General features: G+C 35.3%; 1 protein-coding gene across 1 annotated transcript in view; it reads left to right on the top strand.

Annotated features, from left to right (window-relative positions):
* LOC134736570 (uncharacterized) overlaps window positions 1-27,980 on the top strand; it is a 367,716-nt gene that overhangs the window by 329,534 nt on the left and 10,202 nt on the right. Inside the window, exon 4 of the mRNA XM_063638508.1 lies at window positions 17,293-17,402. Coding sequence (XP_063494578.1) covers window positions 17,293-17,402 — 110 coding nt within the window. The remainder of the gene's footprint in view (window positions 1-17,292; window positions 17,403-27,980) is intronic.

Below are 27,980 nucleotides of genomic sequence, written 5' to 3' on the forward strand. Positions count from 1 at the left end.
AAAAATTGTACTTCAAGCCGTTAGTCCCAATTAATACACTGCTATACCTAAACTGTTTTGTTTTGGGGCTTGTGCTATGTAACTAAAGCGTGATAACTAAAGTCTTTGCATATCAAAACTAAGGAAAACAAGAACTGTCTTTTTTATGAGCCCAATATCAATCATTAAAATTAAAACAAAAAGGAATAGTTAAAAGTTAACAGTGGAGATAAAAGTGGATCTTAAAAAACTAAATTCTCAATTCAAAAGAAGGCAGAAAAAGGGGGAAAATGAACAAAAATGATGAGACATTTAGAAAATATATAGCAAGAGAGTAGTTATACACCCAATCGTATTGATAATTGCATTAAATATAAATTGACAAAATATTCTTATTAAAAGGCAGAGATCATAAGACAGGATTAAAAACCCAGACTCAACTATATGCTCTTTATAAGAAACCTACTTGAACCAAAAAGAAAAACAAACAAACCAAAACCCACTACAACTGTGATCAGCAAAGTAGACATCAGAACACGAAATATCACTGGGGATGAAGAATGACATTTCATAATGACAAAGGGGAAAATACATCAAGAAGACCTATAAATAATAAATACATATGCACACAATAGCATTACTTCAAAATACATAATATAAAACCTATTAAAACTGAAAGGTAAAATAGTAAAGCCATAATCATCCATGGAGATTTCAACAGTTTCCTGCCAGAAATTTTTAAAATTTGTTAAACAAAAAATTGGTAAGGGTAGAGAGGATCTTAAGAATATAATTAGCCAACTCAATCTAATTGAATCTTTTAGAATAATCTAAGGGGGAGGGATGAGGTAGCAGAGAAAGAAAAGGCAGATATCAACGTGACATTAGTGTTTCAAGGCTATGAGAATACACCAATAATGGTGTGTGTGTGTGTGTGTGTGTGTGTGTGTGTGTGTGTGTGTAGATGGTAAGCTCAATCTTAAAAATGTTGAGTTTTAACTGACAATTCATTATTAGGAAAGATAAGAGGAGGTGATATCTAGTGAGAGGCTATATGACTGAACTCTAAGAGAAAGGTCACAGCAGAAATTGTGTACTTGACAGCTCTATAAAGAGGTCAGTCAAAAATAAGTCAGTGGTGAATTCTCTGGTGTAAAAGCAGAGGAATGAGGATTAGATTAGAACACACGGAAGCAGAGTGACTTACGATAAAAACATGAGTTTGAAAATCCTGCAGACAGGTCTTTAAATCCTGGGTATGATATTCTGCTTGTGTAGGCAATAGTGATAAAAACACAACAATAAAGAGAGGTAAAGAGCACTTTCTTTGATATAAGTAAAGGGCACGACTTATTGAACATATATACATATATATATATGTGTATATATATATATATATATATATATATATATATATATATATGTATTCAACTGAGATTCAACATGTTTCTCTCATTGAAACAGCAAGCTCTCCTGGCCTTCATGTTCCCAGTGAGGTAGGTGCCCTTCTAATGATTATACCCACCCTCCCTCATTGCAAAGCTCCCATTGTTATTGTCTTGGCTCTGGATTCCCTCAAAAATAGACTATGAAACAAATATCTGGGGACAGATACTTTAATCAGAAATTGAGTGAGAAAGCACAGAAGTGGAGAAAATGAAACAGAACATGAAGCCAATGTGAATGAGTAGTTACTGCTATGTGCTCAGTAATGACGGAGGTATGGAGATGGTCTCAAAATAACTTTACAAAGAGATGGGGATGCTGGAATCCCCATCTCTTATTGCTTAAGGATTGCCTCAGAATCATTAATTCTCCACCCCTAACTCCTTCTTTGTTCCTATGTGTGGTTGAGAAGCACTGGTTAGCCTCAAGAAGCTTGCAGGCAGGCCCAGAATCAGAAAGACAGGTATGATGTGGGGAGCCCTCAGTTAGCTGGAAACAGGTGAATTTCAGGTGAACACATTGAGTCCAGGACATAGAAGACAAGTCATCAACAATATCTGCTACAGCCAGTTTTCTTTTTCTTTTTAAGAATACATATACTTTTTATTGGGGGTCCCCGAGTCCCCCTTTGTTTAATGATTCACATAACTCAAGAAAGCTGAATTTTTTTGTGTGTGGTTATAGTTTCTAACAGTGAAAGAAACCAGATTAAAATAATCAGAAGCATAAAAGCACATAAAGTTGAGTCCAAGACAAACCAGATGTGAGCTTCCAGGTGTCCTTTCATAGTGGGGACTTCACACTGACTAATTTTCTTTACAATGGTGTGAGACAACACGTGTGAACTTGTTGCCAACGAGGGAAGCTCACTCAGTCTTGAGTCCAGGGTTTTTATTAGGATTCCACCACATATGCATAGAGTGTCCTGTGACTGGGCTTAGTTACTTAGTTCCCAACTTCCCTATGCCCTAAGAGAGGTCATATTAATATGACATAACACAAAGTCATAGGCATACAGAAATAGGTGCTCACAAGAAATCACGTTGTTAGCATCAGCTATTTGGTATGACCTACGTTTTCAGGTACACAAAGACTCTCATCAGGCAGCATATACCAAGGGCTCACAGGTTATCATCTCCCAGGAGCTTGTCGAGGGCCAGTCCTGAAGACCTTTGGAATGTGCAAGGTTTTGGAAAGCCATGTCTGCAGAATTAACCCTTCATTACACACCTTCCAAGAAATTTTTTTATCTTTAAAAATGTTTTTTGATCTTTGACAATGTACCAACCAAGACTGAGTAATTAGTAACAACAGTGTACTCCTGAGTACTTCTTCAGGTTTGAATCAAAAGGCAGTTTTCCTGATTGCTCCTCTGTATTGTGCTACTTCATGTACGGGCTGTGGATTAGCAGCAACGGTTTTATGGAGGAGCTTGTTAGAAATGCAGTATCTGAGGCAACCACCTGAACTCATTTCATCAGAATCTGCATTTTAAAAAGATCCCCAGATTCTTTACATGCACAGTTAAAATTTGAGGATCATGGCCTGGTAGGCCCATTTTTTCTAGCCACTGTGAGATATATTCTAGTAGATGTTTAGCAGTGTGATCATGAGCAATGTATTTAATCTCCTTGAGCATGGTATCTCATCTAAAAAGGTTTATTTTATATACACTCAGACTCACACCTGCATATACATATATCTTGCAGTGATATGTTGAAGATCAATTTTAATATATATATAAGGGGTCTAGCACAATTATTGGTTTATTAATGGTAGTTATGACAAAGATGATAAGGATGGTCATAATAATAACATAAAGATATAGAACCAAAAGAAAACAAAGAGACACAAATAGAGATACTGCTGCACAAACAGATAGATGGACAACCACAATAGAAAAATGTAAGAGAGATCAGATAATAGAGTTTTAAGGAAGGAAGACTGGTAGTATCTCATAAAACAAATAGTTTGACACTTTGGGAGGCCGAGGCAGGTGGATCACGAGGTCATGAAATTGAGACCATACTGGCTAACACGGTGAAACCCCATCTCTACTAAAAATACAAAATTAGCCAGGCGTGGTGTCGGGCGCCTGTAGTCCCAGCTACTTGGGAGGCTGGGACTTGCAGTGAACCAAGATTGTGCCACTGCACTCCAGCCTGGGTGGCAGAGTGAGACTCCATCTGAAAAAAAAAAAATAATAAAATAAAATAAAATAAAATAATAAAATAAAATAAAATAAAAAATAAAAAATACACACACACACACACACACAAAACAGAACAAAAAAATAGTTTGAGAAAAATAGTTTATAAAAAAGCTCGATGGATTTTAACAAACAGGACACTTGAGATATTTTAAAAGGCTTATTTCAATGTGTTGATTTCAATATAGTAAAGCCCAAACTAGAAAAATGTTTCCTCTTCATCCCAAAATGAAGCATGTCATGAACCACTTGCTTATGACTCTCAGATGGACTTGGGCCACTGAAGCAGAGCCATGGGTGTGTGGACTAAATGATTGTTTATGACCCGATTATGGCAATGCTTTTCTTAGGTATCTATAAGTGAGTATTAGTTACCCAGTAAGACTGCAAGACTCCTTTCTCATCCTTGTGAATACTAAATCTAACTTTTCATAAAAAAGATAAAAGGATGTTTTAAATTATATTGAAATACATGAAAAATAAAACAGTGATGCACGTGTATCAAAAATGCTTTTATCAATATAATAATAAACAATTAGATTAGAATCTTTTGAATGCTTGTGTATATTGCATGTTAAGATGTGAGAAAATTGTTCCTTTTCATTTTAACATAGTTTGAAAACAATGCCTACATACATTGCCAAAGTAAAATTTCAAAAAGTTAAAGAAACGATTCTCATAGAAACAGAATAGACATGTGCCAAAAATGTATTCAACTGATTAATAACGGACCAGTTAAGTTGGTAAAGACGGGTCAAAAATATTTGAGAAACTAGATATTTCTAGACAATTTTAGAAAAGAATGTTAGCGTAAGACTTCTATGGAAGATGTGAAATGACAATGACACAATCTTCAAGAATATAACCTCTTTTAGGAAGAAATCTTAAAGTTAATATGTAATTTCATAGTGGCTTCTGAGCAAATAATAAATCATTTTCAAACATAACTGTATTATTATTAGAAAACTAAACAATCCCACTAAACAATTGAAAAAAACTATTTCACCCAATTTTTGTCTTATTTCCAACTCTTAAATAATTTTTTATATGCATTTGAATTTTCAGTACAATTCAAGTTATATATATTTGAATACCATAATAGATACTACAGGAGGACTCAATGACTTAAATTTTCATCTTTATTAATTTATTTTTTATCCTAATGTAGTGATTTTTAAAACTGTTTTAAAATTTATTTATTGTACACTCACAGAATCATAGACAAGTCCTAATTTCAGGAAAGACATGCCTGATTAACTCAATGGAGAAATAAAATTAACCCCGAATAACGAAAATGTGGCACATACACACCATGGAATACTATGCAGCCATAAAAAAGGGTGAGTTCATGTCCTTTGCAGGGACACAGATAAAGCTGGAAATCATCATTCTCAGCAAACTAACACAAGAACAGAAAACCAAACACCGCATGTTCTCACTCATGAGTGGGAGTTGAACAAAGAGAACACAAGGCCAGTGAGGGAAACATCACACACGGGTGCCTATCAGGGTGTGGAGGCCTAGGGGTGAGATAGCATTTGGAGAAATACCTAATGTAGATGACGGGTTGATGGGTGCAGCAAACCACTATGTCCTGTGTATGCCTATGTAACAAACCTGCATGCTCTGCACATGTATCCCAGAACTTAAAGTATAATAAAAAATATTTTAAGAATTAACCATAAATAACATGTTTATAAATGTTGTAAGATTGCCCTCATTTTCTAGGCCCCTGTTGAGAAATGAAATTGCATAAAATGTCATTAAACAGAAATTGCCTTTTAATTTCAACACATAATAAAATATTGCCAATTCCACATCATTCTTCCTAACAGTAAATGTATTTAATATACCTCCAAGTTTATTTCAAGTGTCATATTTTTTAATGAATTTAAGAGCAATTATCAGAGTTTAGCAATAAGACTTGGCATCAGAGACTGTTAAAACTTCCTAGGTTATTTTAGTTCACAATTAGGCCTGCAGACCACTATCATATTCATTGTGCTTCTTTACAGTCTTTGCTGAGGAGTAAATAATTGACTTTGGGCAGCTTTAGCTTTTCCCAATGGCACAGGCCTTTGAACTGTCAGCACTCTGCACATTTGCAATGCCCAGACACCTTCTCTATAAAAACCCATCATCATTTGTTCATGCTTAGTGAGACAAAAAAAAATCTGACCATTCAAATATAATTTAAATGATGTCTAATTGTGGCACATATTTCTATATTTGCATTTTACTTGCTCATATATCAAATAAGTTGGTATAAAGATGAATTAAATACTCAGAAGTTCCATAAAGCAGAATGATTTTCTTGTTTGTATAAAAATAAATGAAATTACGCAGATATAGAGAAAAAATAAAAAGTATGATAATAAAAAATGTAAAAATGAAATGCTATTAAGCATTTGAACTTTTTCACTTCTATTATGACTAAGGAAACATCTCAAGAAATACACTATATAAAATTACCATTTAATAATACATAATATTGGAAGAGGGAGATTATTTTCCCAAAATTATGAGGCAGATAATTACCAAACAAAAAAGCTTGGCAATGTAATTTCAATGCCTTTAATTGTAGTCATTTTGACCTAGTCCAAATGTTTCTTCTTTTCTCTGTGCTTCTGCTTTTAAAGACAAGGCAAATTCTCAGGTATTAAAAAGTGCTTACATAAACTTGTGTTTGCAAAATAAAATTTGAATTAAAAGTTGATGTTAGGTAGATATGAAAGAATATGCTAAATTATTAATAATGAAAAAACAGCGTGTCTGCTTATTATAACACGTATCCTGAAGTGGGCAGAGGCAGGTCCCATAAAAGCCAAGATTCTGCCTGCACTGGCTTAGAAGTTTATTGTAAAACATTTTTGAGCCAAGGACATTTAGAGGAACAATGCCAAGTTAGTTTGAAGGTGCCAATGCAGAGTAATCTTTAAAAGATGGACACTCCATCATTGAAGTAACTGAAAGTACAATTCATGTCACGTCAATTTAACTGAAGACATCTGTTACCAAGATACAGAAGCACATCTGTCTATTAATTTTTAAGTAGAACTATTCAGTTTGTGCTCACCTACTTAGTTTTAATAAATGTTCTCTAAATGCTTCTTTTCAATTGTTATTTTTTATGAAGCCAAGTTTCATTCTATGTTATTCTTGGTCATTATTCCGATTGTAAACTACAGGTAGGAAAGGAGGAGTACAAAGAGAAAATCCTAACCCTTAGTGGAAGCTTGCCATTTCTCAAAATATGATGTCATCTCTTACCACGGCATTAATCTGAAAGCCTCCAAGTCACCTTAGGGCCCTGTGCATTCCTTGCTTGTCAATTTTGTCCCTTGTGAATTTCCTTTGAAATATGGCAGGTCTTCAGTATGTGTTTATTCAGTGACTATCAATGAAAACAGGCTTTTTATGAGAGTAGAAATGATGATGCGTAAGTTAATAATAGAGTGTCTGAAAACCAAAGACTCACTCAATCAGACGAAGAAGTGATGTGGATAGACAAGGAAATGCATTAGCAGCAAGAAATTTAGTGTTTGGGCAGATAAGTCTTACGTATCAGTGAGTCAAACCCCAAGTTTCAGGTTATAAATAGTTTGTGCAATTTGTTTCTTTTAGCAGTTGATTTATCATTTAATTTGACTCAGTAAGTGGCACATAAGTCACTTAAAGTAACGGTTCCTTTCACCATAGAATTTGTATGTTGATGGGTACCATAACTTGCAGTCCAAACAATGAGTCTCATTATCTATAATGAGACACAATAACTCATCCTTCCAAAAATACAAAATGTAGAAATCATCCCAGAATTTTCTACTATCTCTGATGGTTCAGAGATAATCTTGGTTTTAGTCATTGCTTCAGGCAAGTTCTATAGTGAAGGCATTGATTTTGGAGAGGCAGCTTGTAACACGTACTTACTGCGTTCTAATGTCTAATATCAATTCAAAGTTTACAAATTGTGAGTGCAGAGACTGCATCCATGTAGGATTAGTTTATTTGGAATATTTCAATCTTACTTGGAGGGGCTCCATTGGCCCTCCATAGGTCCAGTGTTGAATAGAGGATTATCTAATCGATTTATTACGGGGCTAGAATAAGCCAGAAAATACTCTTATGTTTTCTTTGATTCTAGAAGAGATATTTATGAGTATAGTATTTGAGGTAAATAAAATTATTTCAAAGTATCAATTAAGACATTAAATTATAATTTGCATGTCAGATCTATTTGGATTTTATATATTTCTGTCAATTAATATCATATTTTTCCATTGAATATGAAACATAGCATTGAGGAACTGTCAAAATCCAGGTTCTCTCAAACAATGATATTACTAGATATTGATTGAAAGATATTAAGTAAAAATCCGTTTTTGGGGGCTTCAAATTATGATGTTAAGGCCAACTGTTTGAGAAGTTAATATTAAGTGTTAGATGACTGAAAACTCTGTTGTGTATTTAGTTACTAACAGTTAAATACAGGTTTCAACATTAAATTTAGTTAGTTGGGCGGAAGAGTGACCTCAGATTCAGAAAAAAAAAAAAAAGTGAAGACTTCCAACTGCTTATGCAAACTATTGCTCTGAGGCCAAGGCTAACTTAACAGAACAAGACACGAATTTTATAATTCAATAGAATTTGCCAGTTTTTAAGCCAAAAATAAGCTTATATAATGAAGTAAAAGCCATATTTTAGTTTTAACTTTAAAGTATTATTTTGAAGTCAACCAGAAAATAAATTTGAAATACTTCTATTTACCCATTTTTAATATCAAATTTTAATTTAATTTCTCCCATGCAGTCTTTGGAATCATATTTTAAATACTATAACTACACATTCGTCAATACAAAGTAGCCACCAATTTCCATTTTTGAGCAGAAGCTCTTCAACTTCCTTGGATAAATATATAAATTAATTATTTTTAATATTTTTTCAAAGAAACACTATAGTAAATTATATGGAAAACATTCTTTTAGGAAAAAAGACAATCTCAAGATCAAGCTATAAATATAATTTTAACTATAGGTCCACTTTTTTATTAATAGGTGAGTTATTTTCTTGTGGCAATATTTGAAAAAGTAAACTGGCTTATGTTTTCAACTTGTGACTGTTTCTCTCTTATGCTATAATTGCCAAAACCACTGATGTCAGGAACAACAACTCGACTGTTCCCCAGCCTTCCTCTGGGACCTGGGACACAGAAATAAATCATCAGTTGCTCCTCAGTATGCAGAGCTGGAATCAGAAGTTGTCTTATTCTGTTTTCAAGAGAGGCACCTCACCACTAAGGTGACAGGAAGTGCTCCAAGTTAACCCTAAGTTCTGATTTACCCTCTAACATAAAAATGCAGGTGTTGACATTATATATAACCTCTTATTAGAAAAGACATAAAAAATGGTTTTTTTTGTTTTGTTTTTTAAATAGCGTGTTTGGGGTGAAGGGAACAGAGGAAAGTAAAAGATACCATGAAACTTTATATCATTGTGAAGTTAAACGAATAGAAAAGACTGACATTAAAAGATACATTCAGAAAAACTTCTATTATTCTTAAACTGAAGGCAGATACTGTTGAGAAAAATAAATTAGAGATCTGATTTTGTTCTGGGCTATGCTAAGATGGCAGATATTGGTCATTACTTTTCCCCAATGTATTTCCTCTGGTATTTTTCTTTTTTTTTTTTTCTTGAGACAGAGTCTCGCGCTGTTGCCTGAGCTGGAGTACAGTGGTGCAATCTCGGCTCATTGCAACCTCCGCCTCCCAGGTTCAAGCGATTCTCCTGCCTCAGCCTCCCGAGTAGCTGGGATTACAGGCACTCACCACAATGCCTGGTTAATTTTTTGTATTTTTAGTAGAGACAGGGTTTCACTACGTTGGCCAGGCTGGTCTCAAACTCCTGACCTCGTGATCCGCTGATCTCGTGATCCACCCACCTCAGCCTTCCAAAGTGCTGGGATTACAGGCATGAGCCACCACGCCCAGCCTCCTTTGTCATTTTTCAAATGAAGTTTTTGGTTCAAATAATAAATGACTCTAAAATTTACTTCGGTCAAAAGTATTAAAGATTTCATGTTGGTCACTGGTGTTTAACTTATTTTATTCTGAGTCTTCTTTTTAAACAATCTTAGGATTTTTAATTCTTTTTCATGATCTCATATCTGAAGAATATGGATCTAGCAACCAATTACACTTTGTTCATTCAAGTTTATGTGTAAACTCAAAATTTAATGACAGAATGACATATATTTTACATTTTGAAATAAGTTTAAAACAAATGGACAATATTTTGAGGCAATTCACTGAAATTAGGGATTGCAAATATGGCTGACTTCAAAGTAAATGTTGTTTAATTATTTTTTTATTTTTTTGAGACAGAGTCTCACACTGTCTCCCAGGCTGGAGTGCAATGGCACAATCTCAGCTCATTGCAACCTCTGCCTCCTAGGTTCACATGATTCTCCTGCCTCAGCCTCCAGAATAGTTGTGATTACAGGCACACACCACCACACCCAGCTAATTTTTTTTTTTTTTTTTTTTTTTAGTAGAGACAAGGTTTCACTATGTTGGCCAGACTGGCCTCGAACTCCTGGCCTCATGATCCACCCTCCTTGGCCTCCCAAAGTGTGTTTAATTTATTTTAGGGGTTATGCATGTGAAAGAATTGTTCTCAGGAGACTTTTCTCCTCACTCCCTAGGCAGGTCAGTGCTTTCCTGGGGAGACTGGTGAAAAATGACAGGGCTGAATTCAAGTTTCTGTTCTAAGTTTCTTCACTGTTTGAATATTCTGTAATGCTTACCTCAACACAGAAGCATCAATCTTATACTGCTTCTTCCTCTGCTTTCCCAATTCATAAGGCAAGACCCTCTCCCTCCCTCTAATATTTTAAAGCTGCTATTGTTAATTTGGGAGGAATTTTTTTATGTGTTCAAAATTTTAAATGTCTATTTAATGATAGTTTTAAAAATATTGTGCTGCCTTCTTTTCCCTTTGTCTGATCCCTTGTAATGCATTCCTAGAATACTAGATTAGATATACTTTCACTATTAAGTCTAAGAACTGTATTCATCATTGAAATGTTACTCCTACATTAGTTGACCTTTTACTTTACTATATAATGTGGTTCACATATGATGGAAATTGACATTAATTTAAATTAAATTTAATTTAATTTCAATATGTTAAAAAACTTAGTTTAGTTTTTGAAAAATAACAACTTTTAAAAATGAGTTTTATTTCAAAAAGCAATGTATATTTTGTATAACAATTGAAGTAATCACTGAAATATGTAGAAAGCTAAAGTTCATCACATCCTTTCAAAACAGTATCATATCTACTCTGGTAGATTAACCAAGTTGATAAGTTAGATAGATGGGCTTTTTCTATGGTACAGCATTGTATTTGTTCATAAAGCATGACAAGCATATGTAAAGTTGGGAGGAAGAGGTTGTTAGGTGTTTCTATAAAAATCAAAAGCATTTCTATACACCAATAGTGAACAAACTGAAAAATGAATTAAGAAAGCAATCTCATTTATAATGGCTACAAAAAATGCCTAGAAATAAATTTAACCAAAGAAATTAAAGATCTCTCCAATAAAAACTATATAACACTGATGAAAGAAAACAGAGGAGGACACACAAAATTGAAAGATATTCCATATTCATATATTAGAAGAATTAATTTTGTAAATACTACCCAAAGCAACCTACAGATTCAATTCTAAAATTCATATAGAAAGACAAAAGACTCCAAATAGCCAAAGAAATACTGAGCAAAAAGAACACAGCTGAAGGCATCATATTATCCGATTTAAAAATATACTACAAAACTATAGTAAACAAAACAACATGGTACTGTCATATAAACAGACATGTAGACCAAAGAAATAAAATAGTAAACCCAAATATAAGTCCACACAGTTACAACCAACTCATTTTTGACAATGCCACAGATGTACATTGAGGAAAGGAAAGTCCCTTCATTAATGGTGGTGGAAAAAAATTAGATCTTCATATGCAGAAGAGTAATACTAGGACCCTATTTCTGATGATATATGAAAATCAAATCCAAATAAAAGACTTAAATATAATACCTGAAACTATGAAACTACTAGAAGAAACCATTGAATAAATGCTTCACTCTGTTGTTGATAACAGAAAAAAGAGACATCCTACAGAATGGGAGAAAATATTTGCAGACTATGATCCAACAAGAAATTAACAATCAGAATATAAAAATAACTAAAACAATAGCAAAATAATAATGATAATAATATAACAACCCTATTAAAAATGGCAAAAGGCCCAATAGAAATTTCTTGAAAGAAGACATATAAATTGCCAACAGATATATGAAAATATGCTCAACATCACTAATCATTAGCGAAGTGCAAATCACAACAACAATAAGGTATCATCTCACCCCAGTTAATATAGTTTATTAAAAATACAAAAAATAATAGATGCTAGTGTGGATGCAGAGAAAGGGAAACAATCCTAAACTGTTGGTGGAATTTTAAATAAATATAGCCAATATAAAAACAGTATAAAATTTCCTCAAAAAACTAAAAATAGAATTATGATATGATCCAGCAATCCCACTGCTAGGCACATCAACAAAATAAACGACTTCAGTATATCGAAAAGATATCTATATCCCATGTGTATTGTAGCACTATTCACAAGAGCCAAGATATGAAATCAACCTTAGAGTACATCAACCAATGAATGGATAAAGAAAATGTGATGTTTATATACACAGTGCGATACAATTCTGCCATTAAAAAGAATGAAATTCTATTATTTGCAGCAACACTGGTGGAACTGGAGGTCATTATGTTAAGTGAAATATACCAGGCCCAGAATGACAAATATCACGTTTTCACTTATATGTGGAAGCTAAAAAACTGAATCTCATAGAGACAGAGAGCAGAATGATGGTAACCAAAGGCTAGGAAGGGTAGGGAAGGGGGAGATTGAAAAGAAGTTGGTTCGTGTGTTCAGATATATAGACAGAAGGAATAAGTTTTAATATTCAATAGTATAACAGGGAAGCTGTAGTTAACAATAGTTTATTGTATATTTTAAAATCACTAGAAGGGAAGAATTGGAATGTTTTCGACTCAAAGAAAAAAAATAAGTGTTTGAGATAACTGATATTCCAGTTACCTGATTTGATCATTACACTTTATATACAAGTATGAAAATATCATGTGTACTCCAAAAATATGTATAACAATTATATAAATAATAAAACAATCTACATATATGGAGCTTCAATTGGTTAATATGTGATATAGTTTAATGTTCTAAATCAACTGAAGGTTGTATGTCATTAAAATCTGTGCTACAAATCAACATGCTTATTGATTAATCAATATGCTTAAATGTATGAAAGAATAAGTGGAATTAGAAAGAAAAAAAAGAAGTTGTTTAATGGATTCAGTGTCAATTTGTGTTCAATCATACAAACACAAATCTTACTAGTAAGACGCTTGCATTGATATTTATACTTGAGGAAAAGCTAGGCTCCTTAACTATGAATCATGGGTGTATAAGATGTATCTTTTATATCCATATTTCTCTAAGCCATTACTATTATCAGAATTATTAACAATAATTTTTAAGTTTCTGCTATGAAAATTGTGTCAGCCAATTTGATTTCCATTGTGCTTCAATAAGCAACCTCGAAATCTTGAGTGGCTTACAATATTATCTATTATTTCCTATGTAAGCTAATGTCAATCACATATTGAGAGAAGCATGGTTCTACTCATGTCAGTCTCTTCTTGCTGCCGATTTTGCTGATTGACATGTTAGAATAAAAGGGAGCTTGGAGTCTCCCCCTACCCTCAAACTTCATCGGCAAGACCTACTCACAAGTCCACATCTAGTCAAAGCAAAGCAATGTGCAAAGAGGCAGGGAGATTGACTTCATGAGGTCTGTATATGAAGTACAGCACAAATGATTACTACTACTTAGGAAAGGAAAGATCTACAGGTAGAATTATATAGCATCCTCACTGCCCTCAAGCTTTTTATATTTTGATCTGCACTGTAATCTTCATAAGAGGAATCTGGCTGGAGTAATTTGGGGTTAAATAAATGGTAGGATTTTCTATATTTTCATATTTCATTCACAAGGAATGATGAAAGAACATGTCATAAATGTTTGCAAGTGTATGGGAAATTGTTAATCGCCTTTTTTTTAACGTTTGAGGTCCGGTCATTGCCAGCACCCATGTTATTTTCAGAGGACACTGATGTGTTAGGCATCACCATGCCCTTGGGATCCGAAAATAGAGATTCAAGCAGTCAAACAATACAAATCAACTCAAAGCCACGGATCGGATTGACTCGAAAGACTATTATTATAAATTGATTAAGACTCAGAGCCCCGATGTCCTCAAGGTTTTTACATAGCACAGTTGTTGGACTTTCTGCATTTTATCTGAGCAATGCCTTTTATTTCTCAGAACAGAGAGGTAGATTGGAAGCTCTTTTATACATAATTACTCCTACAGAATTTGGTTCACATGGGTCTATAATGTCTCTACGGTCTTTGATTGGTCATTCAAAAACAAAGGAGTCTGTTTTTCTCTTTTGTTTTTGTAAATTTGTTGTGCTTCATCTAATTTGGATGCAATCTAACCACAATAAAGCTACTTCAGATCACTTTCAGCCACATATAGCTTTAATTGTGTGTAAAAATGGAATGCCAGGACAGAATACAGAGTATTAAGAAAAATTGAAGGTGTTTGGGTTCAAAAGCCATAATATGCAGAGATTTATAAGTCATCAGTGTGGAGTGCCATTCATAGGTATTAGGTAAACTGGTTTGAGTGTGTTAGATAATGTTTACTCTGGTGATAGTTTCTTTTCAAACATTCATTTCAAACATTTTGCAATATTTTAAATTTCAACCATTTCACTTGTAGAGGCACCTAATCCCTTCCTTGGTGATGTATTTGGCTTAGTGTGTTTGTGACTAACAGCCTTAGAATTTGAAAACATAACAACTTTTCTGAAGTCAAATGCTTTTTTATGGAACAAAATTAGGAGTCTTTATTAAATGATATCCACATGGATGCATTTTTATCTTCTAGCAAACACCTCTTAAATGTGGAGATCATTCAGGGGGAGATAGAAGAGACAGAGCAGTTAACAGATTCATTTTTTCTTCTGTATCTGAAAGGATAAACAGCCTGTGCTTTCCAGAGTGAGTTAGCATGCTATTTTATACAAGCTCTGGGAAATCTCAGATGTTTAAGTATTGCTTTGTTGTTTGTTTAGTTTTCGTGGTATTCTGGAATGTGTGAATCTCAGATATTTGAGAGGCATTCTGCAACCTATATTCCAGACATTGTCCTTTAATCATCATTTGGGCAAGTCAATCTGTAATTGACTAGTATGCTTTTCTGAAATCCAGGTTGATCTTTCTTTAGGAAATTATTAATTGCTTGACATAGATGACCCTATTTTGTGTTTCTTTGTTCTATTTTGTAAATTAAAAATTGCCACTTTTACGATTGAAAAAAATAAAGCACGTAACGGTCAGAAATAGTTGCCTTTGAAGAGCAAAAGAAACTAACAACAGAGTAAACAGACTACCTACAGAATGGGAAAAAATATTTGCAAACTATGCATCTGATAAACATCTAATATCCAGATTCTATCAGGAGCTTAAATCAACAAGAATAAAACAACCCCATTAAAAAGTGGGTAAAGGACATGAATGCACACTTTTCAAAAGAAAACATAAATGTGGCCAACAAGCATACAAAAAAAATGCTCAACATCCCTAATCACTAGAGAAATTCAAATCAAAACCACAATGAGATACTATCTCACACCTGTCAGAATGGCTAATATTAAAAAATCAAAAAATAACAGATGTTGGCAAGGTTCAGAAGAAAAAGAAATGCTTATACACTGCTGGTGGGAATGTAAGTTATTTAAGCCATTGTGAAAATCAGTTTGGCAATTTCTCAAGTAACTCAAAACAGAATTGCCATTGAACCTAGCCATCCCACCATTGGGTATCTACCCAAAGGAATACAAAATGTTCTGCCATAAAGATACAGGCACACATCTGTTCATCATACCACTATTCACAATAGCAAACACATGGAATCAACCTAAATACCCATCAATGGTCAACTGGGCAAAAGAAATATGGTATATATACACCATGAAATACTACACAGCCATAAAAATGAATGAGATCATATCATTTGCAGCAGTGTGGTTGGAGTTGGAGGTCATTATCCTAAGTGAACTAACAAAGATTCAGAAAACCAAATACCACATGTTCTCGTTTATAAGTGGGAGTTAAACATTGAATACACATAGACACGAAGAAGGGAACAGTAGACACTAGGGCCTACCTGATGGAAGAGTGTGAAGATTGAAAAACGACCTATCAGTTACTGTGCTTATTTCCTGGGTGGTGAATAATCTGTACACCAAACCCCTGTGATACACAATTTACTTATATAACAAAACTGCACCTGTACCACCGAACTACAAACAAAAGTTAAAAAATAATTTTGGTTTTGCTATTACTTCTATTAATTAAAAAATAGTACTTGAGTACTAGACTCCATCAAAATTCACAATATTTTTACTTTTTTAAAAATATGTTCAATGGCAAAAAGCTATTATTTGTCACATATAAAATGTTTTAACTTATTGCAAAGGAGATATATTATACTGTCACTTTATAAATTTAACAATTATAACCCAATAACTTAAAATCATTTCTTAGTGAGGCATCATCAGGCTAGGTTGGCATTTTAGATATAGTCCTAAAATGACCCTCAATGGCCCACACTAATATATAACACTCTCATCTTGAATGTGCTCAGGGCTGTAATTTAGTTTTAACTATTAGATTATAATACCAATTATCATATATAACTTCTGTTATTATGTTATTTTATGTGGCAAGCATGAACAGATTTTTGCGGATATCAAGTTGATGGTACCCTGATCAAAAGGGTATGGACAAATCTGACATAGTCAGTTGAGCCTATTAGAAGAGGATACAGAGATTAGGAACAAGTTGGAGAAGTTTGTTAGGAACAAGTTTGAAGAAGCAAACTGTCATTGATTATGAAGCTTCATGTTAGGAAATGGCAGAAGACCTAGGAGCTGAGGGCTTTCAGTCCTACAATCACAAAAAACAAATTCTGCCAACAACCATGTAAGCCTAAAAGAGGACCCAGAACCTCAAATAAGACCTGCTCACCATCTGACATCTTGATTGCGGCCTGTGAAATTCTGAATAGAGAATCCAGATAAGCTATATCTGGATTTTTGCCCCATGGATACTGAGAATTGTTTTAAGCTTTTAAGTTTCTGGTGATTTGTCACACAGCATTGCAAACCAATACGACTCGATACGAGGACCCTGGGACTCTAGGCACCCACAACCTATACACTGAAACACATTATATTTAATATTACAATATAAAGTTGAGAAGGTTTGACTGTCTCCCCACCCAAATCTCATGAGTTGTAATCCCCATAATTCCCACATGTCAAGAAAAGGACTCAGTGCAAAGTGATTGGATCATGGGGGCCATTTCCTCCATGCTGTTCTCATGATAGTGAATGAGTTCTCACAAGATCTAATGGTTTTGTGTTTGACAGCTCCTCCTTCACACTCTCACTCTGTCTCCTGCCACCTTGTGATGAAGGTACCCGCTTCCCCTGCCACTGTGATTGTAAGTTTCCTGAGGCCTCCCAAGCCATGCAGAACTGTGAGTCAATTAAATCTCTTTCCTTTATAAATTACCTATTCTCGGGTATTTCTTTATAGCAGTGTGAGAACAGACTAATGCAAAACTGAAATTACATTAAACCTTACTGGAGATGTAAAAATAGATGGCATTTAAGAAAAAGGAATGAGAAGTTATTTCTTAAGGAATCAGGATGCTTCCTGAAGAAGGCAGTTTTCCTTGTGTTGGTGTAAAAGTGAAGGAGTTCATCTAGTTATATGTTGAAAGGGATTGGATCTGATGACTTCTATGAGTAAAAGTGTATTCACATTGGCAGCTGCATGCAAACTAGGGAGCTGTTTACATGGGTTGAGCATAAAGTATTAAAAAGAAATAGTGGAAATTCAGGTTGAAATGTAGTTTGGAATCAGGTCGTACTGGGATCCTTTCAGATACTGTATATAGAATGAGTTACTATTGAATTTTTTTTTTTTTTTTTTTTTTTTGAGAGGGAATCTTGCTCTGTCACCCAGACTGGAGTGCAGTGGCGCAATCTCGGCTCACTGCAAGCTCCACCTCCCAGGTTCACACCATTCTCCTGCCTCAGCCTCCTGAGTAGCTGAGACTACAGGCGCCCGCCAACACGTCTGGCTAATTTTTTGTAATTTTAGTAGAGACGGGGTTTCACTGTATTAGCCAGGATGGTCTCGATCTGCTGACCTCGTGATCCGCCTTCCTCAGCCTCCCAAAGTGCTGGGATTACAGGTGTGAGCCACCGGGTCGGGCCTACTGAAGATGTTTTTGAGGTAGAGAAAGTTGAGATAGTTTCCCACTAACTACTTTTGTGACCTTGCACAGATTACTTCTTTAAGCTTCATTCATCTCATCTATTAAATGGGTCAAGAAAGACCTATCTTGGAGTATGGCTCATACAATGACAAAGGTACTAGTTGCTCAATATGGAGGGGGACTGGATCTCTGATGATAGCATGGAGAATGACTTGGAGAGAAGATAATAAAGTCAAGTTAGAAGATACTGTGATGGTTCTAACTAAACTCTGTTAGCAGCAATAACAATAACATGTAAGCAATGGATATGAGAAGCTGGAAAGACACAAAGAACAAATCTCACTTTCTTGCCAATATGAAACATTTCTAAAATCACAAAAGAAAGCATCAGAATATATTGAATAGTTCATTTACTTTAACAAAAGTACAAAATCATCCTTGTTTTTATTCCTGGGTCCAATCTGTTGTTTGATGCCATTATCTTGTCCAATATTTTCATACTTAGAGCTGCCCCAGGCAAAATCGACCTTGTTTGCTAATGGAAGTCATTAAACATATTGAATCATGGAGTGATGTGGTTGTATCGGTTCTTGGAGGACATGTGTCATGACATGTCAAGGGCAGATAGCCAAAAAAGGCAGCACTGCACCATGAGTCTTACATGACAGCTATGGTGGTGAGAATATAAAGGGTGTAATTGGGTACATAATCCAAAGGTGGTTTGGTAAATGATTGAATATATTATATAAATATTTAAGAAGAAAAATCGATTCCAGGAGTGTGCTGAGGCCGGTCTACATGAGCTCCCAAGGGCAAATTTTGCACATCTCTCCCCAGATTCCTGTCCAGTGATATCAAATTGTCTCTTAAATTAGCTATAGTGTCAATAATCACAACACTAAAATGTCCAACACTACAAAGTAGAACTTTTCTGGGGAGTGGGAGGAGTGCAGTTTTTAAAAAATTTACCAGCACAGCACTAAATGATTCTTATAGGTAAAATCTAAACAGCTAGAAAGATGGTAGTTCTGTGAACTGAGAAAGGTACGTTGAGAGAAATAAAATTTGAATTGAGAAAGGTAAATGAGGCCGGGTGTGGTGGTTCAAGCCTGTAATCCCAGCACTTTAGGAGGCCGAGGCGGGTGGATTACCTGAGGTCAGGAGTTTGAGACTAGCCTGACCAACATGATGAAGCCCTGTCTCTACTAAAAATACAACAAATTAGCCAGGCATGGTGGCAGGCACCTGTAATCCCAGCTACTCGGGAGGCTGAGGCAGGAGAATTGCTTGAACCTGGGAGGCAGAGGTTGCAGTGAGCCAAGATTGCACTACTGCACTCTACCCTGGGCAATAAGAGTGAAAGTTCATCTCAGAAAAAAAAAAGAAAAAGAGAAAGATAAATGAGGTAAAAGAAGGATGGCCTTCTGCTGGAGACAGAGGAAAACAAGATGTTTGCTTGAGGGCTTCTTGGGTTTAAAGTTTCAGTGTTTTGTACTGTACTTGGTCCTTGGTTCTGTATTCCACTGATATTTGTTGAATGACTAACTTGTGTTTTCCCAATAAGGAAATCTAGTAGAAGGCTGGAAATTGACATTGGAAGTTAAGACTACACATGCAACTAGACACACACACACACACGTACAATGGACTATGGAACCATCTATATGGGATAGTTATTGAAGTCCTAGTAAGAAAGGATACCACTAAGAGAAACTGTATGGTGTTATAAATATCAAAATAAAGAACAGGATTTTGAGCAATTTATGAGTAAAGGCATTTGAGAAGATAAAATGGCACAGTCAGAAAGCTGGGGGACAGTGTTTGAGAATGGGAAGGTGGGAGCTGGTATAAAAACATGTCGGTCAGGCTGGGCATGGTGGCTCACGCCTGTAATCCCAGCACTTTGGGAGGCCGAGGTAGGCGGATCACGAGGTCAGGAGATCGAGACCATCCTGGCTAACACTGTGAAACCCTATCTCTACTAAAAATACAAAAAAATTAGCCGGGTATGGTGGCGGGCACCTGTGGTTCCAGCTACTTGGGAGGCTGAGGCAGGAGAATGGCGTGAACCCGGGAGGCAGAGCTTGCAGTGAGCTGAGATCATGCCACTGCACTCCAGCCTGGGTGACAGAGCGAGACTCCTTCTCAAAAAAAAAAAAAAAAAAAAAAAAAAAATGTCGGTCAGGCAAGTATGAAATCTGAAAATCTGTCAAAGAATGTGATGGTTAGTAATCTGGGAGACGCAATGACAGTCAGGAGGTTGGGGCAGAATTTACGTTTCAAGTTTCTCACAGTGTAGTCATTATTATAAGGATCACCTGGAGGACTTGTTAACGACACATGTTCTGAGGCTCCCTGATCAGAGATACTGATCAAGTAGCTGGGCTCATGACAGAGGTCTGAAGCCAGTGATTTCAAAAACACTGTGAAAAGTATTGAGGAATAAACACACAAGATGGGATATGGAAGGGCAAGATTAAGAGCATAAGTTCTTTTTCTTTCATTGTAGCATAGACTGGAGAAGACAAATAGGAAGTATTTTTCCCATCGCTTGTTTTGTTGACTTTGACAAAGATCAAATAGTTGTAGGTGTGTGGCTTTATTTCTGAGTTCTCTATTCTCTTGTATGGGTCTATGTGTCTGTTTTTTTTGTGTTAGTATCATACTGTTTTGGTTCCTGTAGCCTTATAGTTCAGTGTGAAGTCAGGTAGTGTGATAGCTCTGGCTTTGTTCTTTTGCCTGGGATTTCTTTGGCTATTTGCTTTTTGTTGTTGTTACCGTTCCATATGAGTTTTGGAATTATTTTCTAATTCTTTGGAAAGTCACATTGGTAGTTTGATAGAAGTAGTGTTGAATCTGTAGATTGTTTGTGGTAGTATGGTCATTTTAATAATATTGATTCTTCCAATCCATGACCATGAAATATTTTTGCATTTATTGTGTCATCTATGGTTTCTTTCATCAGTATTTTGTAATTCTGTTTGTAGAGACCTTTTACCTCCTCTGTTAGCTGTATTCTTAGATATTTCATTTGTTTGTGGCTATTGTAAATGAGATTGTGTTCCAGATTTCACTCAGCTTGAACAATATTGGTATATAGAAATACTACTAATTTTTTGCATTGATTTTGTGTTCTGAAATTTTACTGAAGTCATTTTTCAGTTCTAGGAATGTTCTGACAGCATCTTTAGGTTTTTCTAGCTATAGAATCATATAGTCAGTGGAAAGAGGTACTTTTACTTCTTCTTCGTTTATTATTTCCATGTCTTTTATTTCTTTCTCTTTCCTGATTGCTCTTCCTAGGACTTTTTTACAATGTTGAATAGGAGAGGTGAGAGTGGGCATCCTTCTCTTCTTTCAGTTCTCAAGGGGAATGCTTGAGAATCATGATAAAAACTCTCAACAATCTAGGCATTGAAGAAACATACCTCAAAATAATAGGAGTCATCTATGACAAATCCATAGCCAACATTATGGAATTTCTAAGTTTAGAAAAAACTTTTATATATACTTTAAAGTATGTTGAAGCCTTGACTTTATGTGGCATAGAGAATAGCCACAGAGCAGCAAATGATACCACTCTCTTCTTCAGATAACATGTTATTCTCCGTAAGTTTCTTCCTGTTGACCTTTTGATGCAAACCAGGCTTCCCATAGCTGTCTTAGGCAGCAACTAGTTGGCTGATTTAATATTCCTGACAGTTCATGTAAACAACAGGTCCAGGTGTCTCAGACAAATTAACCAAATAAGATTCAACAGTAATATTTTTAATTAAGTTATGGTGTTGAGGCAATCAGACCCTTACAATCTTTAAAGCGTCTTTTTTCTGTTCAGTTTTAAAACTGTGATTCCCCAAAAAAACATATACACCAATTGATGGGAGCACATTTTGTGGGTCTTTTTTCTTTTTGAGGTCAACAACAACAAAAAATCAAAACCAGAAACAGCTTTTTAAATGTATGAGCCCTGTGGTGTCAAAGAATTTTGGTTAAGACTTGGGATAAATGGAGGAGCTTAGAGTAATTGGTGGAAGATAACAAATTAAAGTGAAGGAGAGCAAGACAAATTTGGGCTTTTGGAAAAGAATGTGAATGTGGGGTGGGGAGATGTGGGTATGCTGGTGTTGGGCTAGGCATGTGTGCAAGAAAATATTCAAGTGTATATATTTGTTTGAGGATTGAAAACAATGAGTAGACTTCCTAGTGAGGAAGAGAAATTTCTCCTGAAATTTTGATATAATAACTGATGTTTTGTTTTATTTCTACTGTTCCAAAACTTGTGTTACATCTTATGTATAATACCTAAGAATGAATCATTAACTTGGAGAGTTTCTAATCTTAGCGAAAGAACCTCTTCTATTTAAGGAGAATAAGGTGGGGTTTGAACAAGTTTGACCAGTATAAGGGCCAAAGAGAATCAGTATTAATATATCTGCACTGTTTTATATATTTTGGGGGGGAAGCTTCACATCTGTTTTCCTATTTTATCCTCACAATAACTTTGTAGAGTAGAAAAGAAAAATATTACACTCTTCATTTTATAGAGGGGAATCTGGGGTCCAGGAAGGTCAAATAACTTGGCTAGAGCCAAACAGCCAAGATTAGAACCCAGGGCTTCTGGCATTTCATCTAGAACTCTCTAATGGATCCCGGTGCCTCCCATTTAGACTTTGAAAAGCAGCGTGAGCTTAAGTGTAAGTCAAGTTTTTTTTCCTTTGGACAAGTTCTTTTCATTCTCTTGAATTTCGTGAAGTAGAGAATTCAAGAGGGCTAACACCTTAGCGTATGTACAATGGATTTTTCCTATTAGGTAACTCTGCCCTTTGCTTCACCCACTGCACAGCTGGGCTAAGTAATTCTAAAGGAATGTTGTCATGCCAAGGACTCAAGGAAAACTAGGTTTCGTAAAAGTCAATTTATTAAAACAAATCCAGGATTTTTCATTGGTTACACTTTTTAAGAGTCCCTTGGTTAAACATTAAGGTGTTCTTACCACAGAAATAAATAATAATTTTATGTGTTTGGATATATAGCAAAATAGTAAAAAAGAATATGCTTTCTGAAAATGTGACTGTTTACAAAGCCCTAGAATATGTACTTTCAAAAAGCTTAGAAACCAAACTCGTAAAAATACAAACAATGGTGCTTTGACAAATAAAAGCATTAGACTGCAGGAAAGTGGGTTTTTATTGACTATTAAATAATAATGTCATATTTTTTTCTTTTAAATCAACTTAGTTGATTTGTTTTGGAAGTTCTGTAGCACAACTCATGGAGATGAATTTATTCCAGGTATTCATTTTAAAAAGAAAGAGAGAGAGATATTCATCAAGCAAAGGTTAAGGGCTAGTGTTGTTTTTCTCTGGCCTAGAACTTGGCTTGTTTTGCTACACATGAGATGAAACTCATGTGATTTTTTTTTCTTCCCTGCAATCTAATCTGTCAGTATACAGAGAATTCATAGTAGCCAGTTCTAAAGGATCTGTTACTCCCAACAGTCTGTCAAATAGAATCCACTTGAAATAACACTGGCGTTTATATTTCACTCGTGGCAGATTAACATCGACAGGTAATTTGAGGACTAGATTTTCTTCGATGTTTCACTAAATTTACAATGCTGAGAGAACTGAAACCTGTAAGAGGACAGAATGATGGTCTGCTCTAATAAGAGACAGGAAAATAACATGGGTACCTTTAATTGTCCAAGAACAGGCGGTAATGTGTAACAATTTCTAAAAATATAATGTGATTCTAGGACTGAATTGTCTACTAGAGAATATTATGAGCTTTACTATTTGTAAAGCTGGGTCAGCAAAAAAGCGGTAGCCAGGATGCTCAAAGACTTTGAGATTCTAGACTTTTATAATAGAGTTTAAAGAAAACAAGATCTCAACAAACTGGGAAACATTGTTGGTCTACGTGTTTGTTTTGCCTCGCTTGTCACATATTATTATATTCATTGGGTAAAAGAAAGAGAATATGAATTGAGCCACCAAAATTTAGCCTTCTGTTTTTTTATTATTTTTATTTTATTTTATTTTATTATTATTATTTTTGAGATGGAGTCTTGCTCTGTCGCCCAGGCTGGAGTGCAGTGGCGTGATCTCAGCTCACTGCAAGCTCCCCCTCCTGGATTCACGCCATTCTCCTGTCTCAGCCTCCCGAGTAGCTGGGATTACAGGTGCCTGCCACCACGCCCAGCTAATTGCCTTCTGGTTTTTAAGTACATAATAATTAAATGGTGAATTTTGTATTTCTATACAATAAAGTATGTTTGGAGGCATAACAGATGCACTTTGGTGGTGATATGCTACTATAGAAAAACATAGTCTTCTCAATAGATACAAAACACATTTCCATTAAAAAAGTACAGGAAAATAATTCCCAGCTGTATGATTTCTCAGCTCAGAAATCATAACTGGGAGTGTGTTTCTAGGAAAGCTCCATGTTTCCCAGACAAAGAGAGTCTTAGCTGGGGATTTTCAAATTGTTGTGTTTGTCGAGGCATCCTGGCAACTTCGCCATAACAGTACCCAACTTCTCTCACAATATAAGGCCAGTTTCTTCACTGAGGGCTTATCTTCAGTTTCCTGGCATTTACTTATACTCTTGAAAGGACCTGTATATGACATACTAAGACTGGAGATTTTATGGTGGCCTGGGTAATAAGCGCCCTGTTGAAACCACGGCATGAAGATCAGGGAAATGCTGACAGCAAACATTTGTATAGCACATCGTCCATGCCAGGTTCTGTTCTAATTGCTTTACATATATAACTCCCTGAATCTCTCACAGTGACCCCAGTTACAGAGGACAGAACTGAGACACAGGGGAGTTTGGAAGCTAATTAGTAAATGGCAGAATTGATGTTTCCTCCCAGGCAGTGTAGTTCCGGAATCTACACTCTCATCTCCTAAGGTCTGCAGCCTCCCTGGCAAGGGTGGGAAGCAATTCTACTGTGTCTCCTGGACGCCATGACCTCTAAGTCGCATCCCCTTCACCCTGTCTTCCACCTGGAACTTTCAATACTAAATCTGCCCTTTTACCTACTTATATTCCTTATTATTCTATCTCATGGAGGAATTTTCATTATTCAAATGTTCCATTCTGAAGAAATCCAAAGCATGAGAGAAAACTGCTGCCTCATTAAAGTAGAAATAGAGGCTGTGGGGGAAAGGGATTCTGATTAAATGATTTCACCCCGAATGAGAAAGGTTACAGGCAAGCTTTTATTTGTAGTTTCAAAAGGAGTAAGAGTTACTAAATCAAGCTTTAATTGATGGGATTTCGGGTAAGCTACAAAAGGTTTAAAATATATAGGTATATTAGATGAATTTATATTTATTGGCCATTTTTAGGGAAAAAGAATCAGTCTTATTTGGTTCAACAAAATAGTGCAGGATCAAGGAGGAGCTTCTTGATGTCCTATAAAACCAAGTACATCCAAGAAAATTCCCCTGATGATAAAACCAGTGGTTAAAATCACTCTAAGCACGTCTGGGTATATATCTTCTAAGTCCTCAGAATGCAGTTGTGGGAGCTGCCATCTTGTAGCACACATCACAAGGGAGAGTAGTGGAATAAATGTTTCAAGGGACAGTAGAGTAATAAATGCTTCGAAGTGGCTACCTTGGGAAGTGGCTTTAATGAACACTGCTTAAAAAGCTGGGCCCTTGTTCTGATCAGAAAGATGCTTCTTCAAACCTAGAATACTCAGCTATGATTATCTGTTTACTAAATGATTTACCATCATGGAATAATAATTAAATGACATTTATGTTGTCTGAAAGAGATAGATACATGTATATTTTTACAAGGGTGTTGATTTCCTTTAGAGAACTCACTATTATCTTTTTTAATCCTAATTACCTCCCAGAGATGCTGTCTCTTCAAACAATCATAATACCTAATAAAGACAGTATGAGGCCAACTGAAAAAAAAAAAAAAAAGAAAGACACTTCTGCAAGAGGCTGCTAGCAATACAATCTGCTGTTTGCTCAGCTATCTCACTTGATTTGTGGGAAATGCTTCTAGTCATGTTGGGATGAAATGATAAGACGGTAGTGGAGAGTATAGAAAGATGTTTGTAAATTCGCTAACAGGAGAATATTTCATACATAATGTCTCTGAAAATCTACCACGTTTTAACTTGGTAAGGTTTAGATTGTTAAATATAAATGACTATGTATTTTCATGTGTGTGCTCATGTATACGTGTGTGTGCCTGTATATGTGTATCTGTTTATGTATATATGTACACACACACACATACACACTCAGATATGTATACACACATATGTACATAGAGTCATTCCTTGATGTCCATGGGGGATTGGTTCCAGGACCTGCTGTAGATACAAACATCTGCAGATGTTCAAGTTCCTTTTATAACTAACCTGGACAACATGACGATACTCCGTCTTTACAAAAAATTTAAAAAATTAGCCTGGCGTGGTAGCACACACCTGAGGTCCCAGCTACTCTGGAGGCTGAAACATGAGGATCCCTTGAGCCCAGGAGGTTGAGGCTGCAGTGAGCTGTGATGGGGCCACTGCTCTTCAGCCTGGGAAACAGAAGAAAACCCTGTCTTTATATATATAATACATTCTGTATTTCTTATAATATCTAATACAGGGCCTACACGTCACTTCATTTTGTGGTTTTCTTGTTTTTTGAAAATTTGTGGAATTTTTTTTATAGTTTTGATCCACACTTGGTTGAACCTAAGGATGCAGAACCCACAGATATGGAGGGCAGACTATATATATATTTATATAGTCTATATATAGACTATATATATTTATATATATATATAATATATATATAAATATATATAAATATATATATTACATATGTGTCTCACAAAAAAGTTGTACTTGAAATAACCCTAAAACAGAGATAAACATCAATGTATCCAGATATTCCCCCAATCTAGATTGTTCTATAGTGTGTGCAATGATAATCCAGCCTTCTAAGGATACATCGATGGTTTTGAAACCCTGTTGAATCACTGAAGGAAAAAATAAATGGCGTTCCATAATACATAAACGTTCATTGTACTTTGAACAATGGTACCCAGGATTTTGAGCAAATTAAATTTTCATCTACTCATCAAAACCACAGAAATTTCCTGAATCTGCCTTGATTGAAAGGGTTTTGGTTTTGCCATTTTCCAAAGGTAGTTATGTTGCATCTGAGTATTGGATGCATGGTCCCTTGATGTCCTGCTCTGGCCTCAAGAAGACTTTCCTCCCCTGTCTTAGGGAATATTTTTGACTTTGTCTATAGTCCGCAGTGAGGAATACATCAACAACTAAGAGTAAACATTTAATCCTGTAATAAACTGACATCACCCAGCTGTGTAAGGAAAATTTATAGGCACAGAGTCAAGTAAATTATCATGAGTTGTATTTTATATGTATATGCATATATGCAAATATATGCATATGTGTATATGCATATATGTATTTTATATATATATTTTATATATATATATGCTCCAGTCAGGCAATCCCTCTATTTATCATGGTTTCTTTTAACATCTGCTAGATGATTTCTCATGAAAATCATTTTCAGTGTTATTCAGGTATCATTGTTATCTACTGAGATAACGTTGAGGTCCATACACATATTTTAAAAAAGTCGGTTTATTCTTTTTTCCAAGTAAAGAAAGATGTCATTTCGCACATGTCGTTTATTCAGGCTTATTCAGAGTGGGGGAAGTGTTCTGTTTGCCTTAGAAAAAAAGTAAGGAAAAATCTATGACTCTGGCTTTTTTCTTTTTTTTCCCCTCAACCCTGCTTTCTCAACCAAAAGGAGCATGTGGTAAAGT

Source organism: Symphalangus syndactylus, chromosome 5, assembly GCF_028878055.3.
Source record: "Symphalangus syndactylus isolate Jambi chromosome 5, NHGRI_mSymSyn1-v2.1_pri, whole genome shotgun sequence".
Classification (NCBI taxonomy): Eukaryota; Metazoa; Chordata; class Mammalia; order Primates; family Hylobatidae; genus Symphalangus; species Symphalangus syndactylus.